The sequence below is a fragment of the Arabidopsis lyrata genome (genome assembly GCF_000004255.2).
Source record: "Arabidopsis lyrata subsp. lyrata unplaced genomic scaffold ARALYscaffold_7, whole genome shotgun sequence".
Lineage (NCBI taxonomy): Eukaryota > Viridiplantae > Streptophyta > Magnoliopsida > Brassicales > Brassicaceae > Arabidopsis > Arabidopsis lyrata.
The window spans coordinates 24,602,372-24,610,188 of NW_003302549.1; the positions used below are offsets into that span (position 1 = coordinate 24,602,372).

Consider the following 7,817-nt stretch of genomic DNA (forward strand, 5'->3'; position numbering starts at 1 on the left):
CTTGATCACACAAGCACAAACCCGCGAAACTACGTCGCACACGATCACACACACAATCTCTCACATCAAATCTCTTTGGAATTTTTACTCTTGCCAATCCACCTTCTCATAAGGTCACGTCCCCCTTATATAACAAACAAAAACTTGCGCCTCAAGTTCTTCCAATCACACATAAGAGAGTTTCCAAATCCCATAAGGAAAAGGTTTTCCTTTTTGCCAATTTCCTTTTCTCTTCAAGCAAACTTCCCTTTACTTACATGATTCCTTTTGTCGTCAAACAAAGATAATTTTCTTTTTCCTGACTTGAAAAACGCTCCAACACCCAAGTACCCGAGCTCCTCATCAGCAGTTATGCATCTCATCTTCCTGAATCACATCTTATACTACTTTCTGTACTACTTCAACGACTAGTACAGAACACCAAAATAACTGCATCTTCATAGGTGACATGGTGAGAGCCTCGACTTCAGAAGCTCTTATAATTTACGGTAATGGAGAGAACAGAGGGACTAAGAGACGCTCGGTCGTGGTACTGGATCTTGATATTCTTGATTGTCCTGTTTGCTGTGAAGCATTGACGATTCCTATCTTCCAGGTTTTGTTTCTTATCTGAAAACTTTTACGTTTACTAGTTTATTTTTTTCTTGAATTTTTAAGTGTAGGTACAACTTTTTAATCACAACTCGTTTGTTTTGTATTTCAGTATTGTAAAGATTTTGACAACCTTTCTCAAGGCTTAAGCTTGCTGCTCACTTATCTATTACGGTTTTGAAATTAGTGGTAAAGATTTCGTCTATTATCCATCTTGCTTACACGCAGAGATTTCGTCTTTCAGCAATTGTTTACGGACTCCGTTGCTGGTCGAGAACCGTAGTTTGAGACTATCCCAAAGTTCTTTTGCATCAGACACAAACGATGCGGTAGAACGAATTGTTGGATCAATGGATGTTCGAATCCATCCTATGATCATTGAATTAGCAGCTTTCCATGATGACAAGTCAGGTTCTGTTGTTGGTTTCGGTAGCGTACCATCAAGAAACCCAAGTTTTCGTTTTGCTTGGAGAGAATTCATGAGCTCTGTAGCCCATTCAGAATAATTGTCTTCCTTTAAGACAACAGAAGAAATTAAAGCATCTGGATTGTCAGAAGCATGAAGAGAATAAGAAGATGAAGTTGTGGTGACTATAGCTCCGGACATTGCAGCGAGAGAAAAAAAAATTGTAGAAGAAGCGGCGGTCAAGGACTGCAGCGAGAAAAAAAATTTAGGTTAAAAAAAATAACCTGCTCTGATACCATGAAATTAGTGGTAAAGAGTTGACTTTATTCATTCACATAGAGTTAGTATTTATACAAAGAGATTGTAAGGGTTTTCCCTTGTACATAAGATATCGAGGCCCATTAAAGGTCCATCAGGTTTCAAGCTAGACTTAGAAGTATTTTGCAAGACTGAAACTGAGGCAACAGGAAGATAAAGGTGAATGCAGAGAAAGAAAGTGAATGATGCAGGACAGAATGTAAGGAGCACACAAACACAGTTTAACGAGTTCAGCTATACCAAACCGGTATAGCCGACGTCGCCGGGAACGGTGTCCCGGAATCCACTAAACAACTTGAAAGAGTTTACAGCTTGTTTCTCTCACCCACACTTGGCAATATACAAAGCTCACTTTCACTCAGTGTTTCCCCACTCTGTTTTCCTCTCTTTCTACAACTCGCATCACACCTCTTCTCTCTTCATAACGTTCCTCTTTATAGATGGAGACATCACATCTTGTGTACCAACCCTAAATGCAAAGCTGTCACCTTATACGTATGCAAACGTAGACACCACCACAGCCTCACATTTGAATTCACTACAAGACAACTCACAGCTCTCTCTCTTTTGAACCTAAGACTTGTGGTCCCAAAAGCTTTACCTTACTCAAGTTACATTTGCATTAACCTGAGTTACTCTTTGAGTTATCCTTGTCATCATTTGCTTGTTCATCAAGACTCAACTTCATAAGTGTGACAATGGACATTTAGCTTGCGCTTCTTGCTATCCCAAACTGAGTAATAAATGCCCTTCATGTGCTTTCCCTGTTGGTCACATTCGCTCTAGAGCAATGCAGAGTGTTCTTGAATCGATCTTGGTCCCATGCCCAAACGTCACGTTTGGTTGCACAAAGAATTCCTCTTATGGGAAAGAGTTAACTCATGAGAAAGAATGCAACGTCGCTCCATGTTCCTGCCCTGTGGAAGACTGCGATTATATTGGCTCATACAAGGATCTCTACGATCACTATGATCTAACTCAATTGAAAAGATTCACACTTGATTACTTCAGTTGTGGCAATTCCTTTAATCTCCCGATGAAAATCAGCGATAAGAAGATAGTAATTAGAATGGAAGACACGAAGAGACTCTTGTTTGCAGTGCAGTGTTTTAAGGAGCCTTGTGGTGTGTATGTAACCGTAAGCTGCATTGCACCATTTACTCGAGAAGTAGGAGCGTTCTCATATTATTTCTCCTATGCTGTGGATGGAAACGTTATGAGTTACGTATCAACAGAGATGAAGAGGGTTCTTGAAGTGAGTTCTCAAGTCCCTAAGAAGAATTTCATGTGGATACCTCACTGTTTATTGCGCGATGATGGATGGTTGAATATAGTGCTCTGCATCAAAATTTCTGAGAACGACCAACAAAACATGTAACAATATATTTCTATTTTGTAATTCCAAGCGTCAAGAAAGATTTTTTTTTATATAGGAATGTGAATATCATATATAATGAAATTTGAGGTTTTACAAAAAAGCTTAACTTAGGTTTGCAATCCTACCAAATAAAAAACAAGAGTTACAAGCAAAAGTTGACTGTCAATCAACAAATTATCTAATCCAAAGAGCCATCAAGCCCCTGAATTGCTTCCGGTATCGTCTGGCGGCGATCGTGTTACGCATTTCCTTGTCAATGTCTTTGAAAAGCAAGGCTGGAGAGACGACGACTTGGTTATGCAGTAAGTTATTCCTCTGCTTCTAAATGTGGTAGATGTTGGTTGTTATTTACATATTTATATTTACATGTTTATTTATATAAACATTGTATTTATGTAAATACCCCTCTACTTGTGAAAATAACATTACGTCTCTTTGAACGTATGTGACTATTAGAAAAACAACGATTGATCTAAGAGAAGCATCCCTTGGATCAAGCAACGCTTGGATTAATATTTAAAGAGATGTCACGATACAGAGGGGAGGGTGATAGACGAACAAGTGAGAGAGAGGGAAGAACAATATAGAGAGATTAAGGAGAGACAGAGATTGAGATTGATTCTAATCTTCTCCTTCTCCAAATCAGTTTCTGAGAATCTCAAAGTAGGTTTGCTAGGGTCTCTGTAGAGGTGTGAATACAGAGATCGATTGTTGTATCCTTCAAGATAGACGCCCACAAGAAAGCTACTAACACCACTGTAGGGGTGAAATTCTGTCTTAGGAGATTGCTTATAGTAAGCCTCAATCAAACCAAAACGTTGTTCTTACGTTGAATAAAAGAAGAGATCGACGGTGTACGTATTGTGTACGTATTGTGATCTGCATCTGTAATTCTGAGATAACAGAGGTCCAACAATCTAAGACAGAATTTTCATATCAATTCTCTGTTGTCTTGAATTGATAGATGGTTCAATCTGCTGGGAATGTGAAAAATCACATTGAGAAGCCTTTTGTTTTCAAAGGAATTGATTTCAAAAGATGGCAGCAGAAGATGATGTTTTATCTTACGACTTTGAATCTGGCACAATGCTTGACTTCTGAAGCACCGGAATTACCTGTTGAAGGAGATATTCCGGATGAAATCATTAAAGCATCAGAGGCATGGTCACAGAATGAGTTTTTGTGCAAAAACTACATTCTTAATGCCCTGGATGATTCTCTCTACGATGTTTATCAAATATTCCAAACTCCAAAAGAGTTGTGGGAATCGTTAGAGAAGAAATACAAGTCAGAAGTGGCAAGTGCTAAGAAATTCATCGTTGGAAAATTCTTGAATTTCAAGATGAGTGACACCATCTCTGTGGTGAAACAAGTGGAAGAAATCCAGATTTTTGCTCATGAATTGAGAGATGAAGATATGGGGCTGAATGAGGCGTTTCTCGTTGCTTCGATCATTGAAAAGTTGCCTCCTACATGGAAGGATTTCAAGATCTATCTAAAGCATCTTCATGAAGACATGAGTCTTGAGCAACTAATTCTCAAACTTCGTGTCGAAGAGGAGAATAGTAAGAATGAGAAATCTGAATTTTCTTCTATGGAAGCAAAGGCCAATGTAATTGAGGGAAACAGTTCCAAATTCAAAGGCTTCAAGAAGAACAAGAACAGTAAGAAACCGTTGATTCCACCAAAGGGTTCTAACTTCAAGAACAAGCTACAAGGTGCTTGTTGGGTGTGTGGAAAGCCTGGACATAGGGCCAAGGACTGCCGCCATAAGAAGGAAGGGACATCGGTTGGAGACGCAAATAACGCGAACCTTGTCGAAGATCAGTTTGTTGCGGTCGTTTCCGAAGCAAACATGATGACAAACTCCAATGATTGGTGGATAGACACTGGTGCTACAAAGCATGTGTGTTCTGATGCGAGTATGTTCTCATTGTACGTACTTGGCTCTGGTGGAGAAAATCTGTACATGGGAAATGCAAGTACCGCAAAGATAGAAGGGAAAGGCAAAGTGGTCTTAAAACTCACATCTGGGAAGGAACTTGCACTGATGAACGTGCTCCATGTCCCTGAGATTCGAAAGAATCTGATTTCGGGTTCCCTTCTAAGCAACAAAGGATTCAAGATGGTATTTGAATCTGATAAGTTTGTACTCACTAAAGGTGGGATGTATGTGGGAAAAGGCTACTTATGTGATGGTCTTTTCAAACTGAATGTTGTACCGATCGTTAATAAAAACGCAGGCAATAGCTCTGCTTCTGTTTATTTGCTTGATTCAAATGACTTATGGCATGCAAGATTGGGACATGTCAATTATCATTCTTTGTATAGAATGATGAATTTAGGATTGTTACCAAAAAACAATCTTAAGAATCATGAAAGAAGCAAATGTGAAGTTTGTGTAGAATCAAAATATTCACGGCACTCTTACAAATCTGTGGAGAAGTCAAATGTATTACTTGGTTTAATACATAGTGACTTGTGTGATTTTCAATCAACTCCAAGTCGTGGAGGAAAGAATTATTATATTTCTTTCATTGATGATTATAGTAAGTTTTGCCAAATCTATTTGATTAAGACTAAAGATGAGGCTTTGGATATGTTTAAGAAATTCAAAGCTGAAGTCGAAAATCAATTAGATAAGAGAATTAAGATTCTCCGATCAGATCGTGGTGGAGAATACTTGTCGAATGAATTCTCTGATTTTTGTTCTACATATGGAATCATTCATCAAACTACGACACCTTATACTCCAATGCAAAACGGAGTTGCCGAGAGCAAGAATAGAACTCTTAAAGAGATGATGAATTCCATGTTAAACGATTCGGGTGCACCATCTAACTTATGGGGTGAATCCATTCTCACGGCTAATTCAATCTTGAATAAGATTCCTCATAAGAAGTGTGATAAAACTCCATATGAGATGTGGAAAGATAAGACTCCTTCATATAAAAATATGAAAGTGTGGGGTTGTCTTGCTAAGGTTCAAGTACCTTTACCAAAAAGAACAATTATAGGACCAAAAACGTTGGATTGTGTATACATCGGTCGTGCGGAGAATAGTGCAGCTTATAGATTTATAGTTCATAAATCTGATAATGTTGAGGTAAAGGTAAATACGATCATTGAATCAAATGAGGCTGAATTCTTTGAGGATGTATTTCCATACAAAGAGCCTAGAAATCCATGTACCAAACGGGTACGTGATGACAATGATCGTGTACGTATTCAAGAAGAGGAATATGAACCAAGAAGAAGTAAAAGAGCAAGAGTTGCTAAAGATTTTGGCACAGACTTTATGACGTTTTTGAGTGAATATGAACCTCAAACGTATAAGGCTGCAATGGAATCATTGGAAGCTTCTTATTGGAAAGAGGCTATCCAAAGTGAAGTTGAATCCATTTTGAGTAATCATACATGGGAATTGGTTGATTTACCACCTGGTAATAAACTAATTGGACATAAATGGATATTCACTAAGAAGTTGAGACCAGATGGTACGATTCAGAAATATAAAGCAAGACTAGTGGCGAAAGGATTTCGTCAAAAGGAAGGTCTTGATTTCTTTGATACCTATTCTCCGGTGACGAGAATCACTTCAATTAGATTTCTAATTGCAGTTTCGGCCATATATAATCTAGAGATTCATCAAATGGATGTTAAAACAGCATTCCTAAATGGTGAACTAGATGAAGAAATATATATGGAACAACCCGAAGGCTTTATAGTCGAAGGGAAAGAGAAGAAAGTTTGTAAGCTTAAGAAGTCTTTGTATGGACTTAAGCAAGCGCCAAAACAATGGCATGAGAAGTTTGATAATACAATGAGGTCGTATGGTTTTAAAATAAATGAATGTGACAAGTGTGTCTACATTAAGGAAACCAAGAAGGATACGATCATTGTATGTCTATATGTGGATGATATGTTGATAATGGGAACAAGTAGAGATATTATCAATACCACAAAGAAGATGTTGAGTGACAATTTCGAAATGAAAGACATGGGATTGGCTGATGTAATTCTTGGAATTAGAATTAGACGAGAGCCAAATGGGTATTCACTTACTCAATCTCATTATGTGGAGAAAGTCCTAAAGAAGTTTGGTCACTTTGATGATAGACCAGTAGTTACTCCGTTTGATCCGACGTGTAAGCTTTCAAAGAATGAAGGAGAAAGTGTGTCTCAGTTGGAGTACACACAAATTCTTGGAAGTATCATGTACATTACAAATTGTACGAGACCAGATTTGGCTTACTCATTGAGTCTATTAAGTCGATATGCAAGTAATCCAAATGGAGAACATTGGAATGCTTTGGTTAGAGTATTGAGATACTTAAAGCATACAATGAATTATGGTCTATATTACACTAAGTATCCTCCGGTGTTAGAAGGATATAGTGATGCCAATTGGATCTCTGGAAGTACGGATAGTAAGTCCACAAGTGGTTATGTGTTTACATTTGGTGGTGGTGCTGTGTCTTGGAAATCATCTAAACAGACGTGTATAGCACGTTCTACAATGGAATCGGAATTTATCGCACTAGATAGTGCTGCAGAAGAAGCCGAATGGCTAAGGAATTTTCTTCAGGATATTCCACTATGGCCAAAGTCGGTGACTGCACTATGTATCCATTGTGATAATATGGCTGCCTTGAATATAGCAAGAAATAAGAATTTCAATGGCAAGTCAAGGCATATTCGAAGGAGACATGCCACAATACGACAATTGCTTTCCAATGGGGTGATAGCATTGGATTATATTAGATCAAAGGAAAACTTGGATGATCCTTTGACTAAAGGCCTACCGAAAGAGCAAGTCGTATTCACTTCGAGGGGAATTGGTTTAAAGCCAACACAATGAGTCAGTACTTGGTGGAAACCTTACCTAGCAACATTGGAGATCCCATGGCTTAGGTTCAAAAGGCAAACTGGCAGAGGAAGACTCAAGATAGTAATACACATTACTAATTCCTATGAAGTTAAATGTGTATCCATTGACGATTAAGGGATGAATGTTTATTCTTAATAACATTAATATCTTGTGTTTACAAGTGGGATAGAATGGACTATTCTTAATTAATGTTACCTATATGAGAGTGGTGTCGCCGTCGCACCTATGAGAAT

The 7,817-nt window shown here is 38.2% G+C and overlaps 1 protein-coding gene across 1 annotated transcript; it reads left to right on the plus strand.

Moving 5' to 3' along the window:
• Nucleotides 1-195: 195 nt before the first annotated feature.
• Nucleotides 196-2,693, plus strand: LOC9304893 (putative E3 ubiquitin-protein ligase SINA-like 9). Its single transcript, XM_002868775.2, has 2 exons — nucleotides 196-595; nucleotides 2,007-2,693. The coding sequence occupies exons 1-2, from the start codon at nucleotides 449-451 to the stop codon at nucleotides 2,691-2,693; spliced, it is 834 nt and encodes a 277-aa protein (XP_002868821.2). The 5' UTR covers nucleotides 196-448.
• Nucleotides 2,694-7,817: the final 5,124 nt, after the last annotated feature.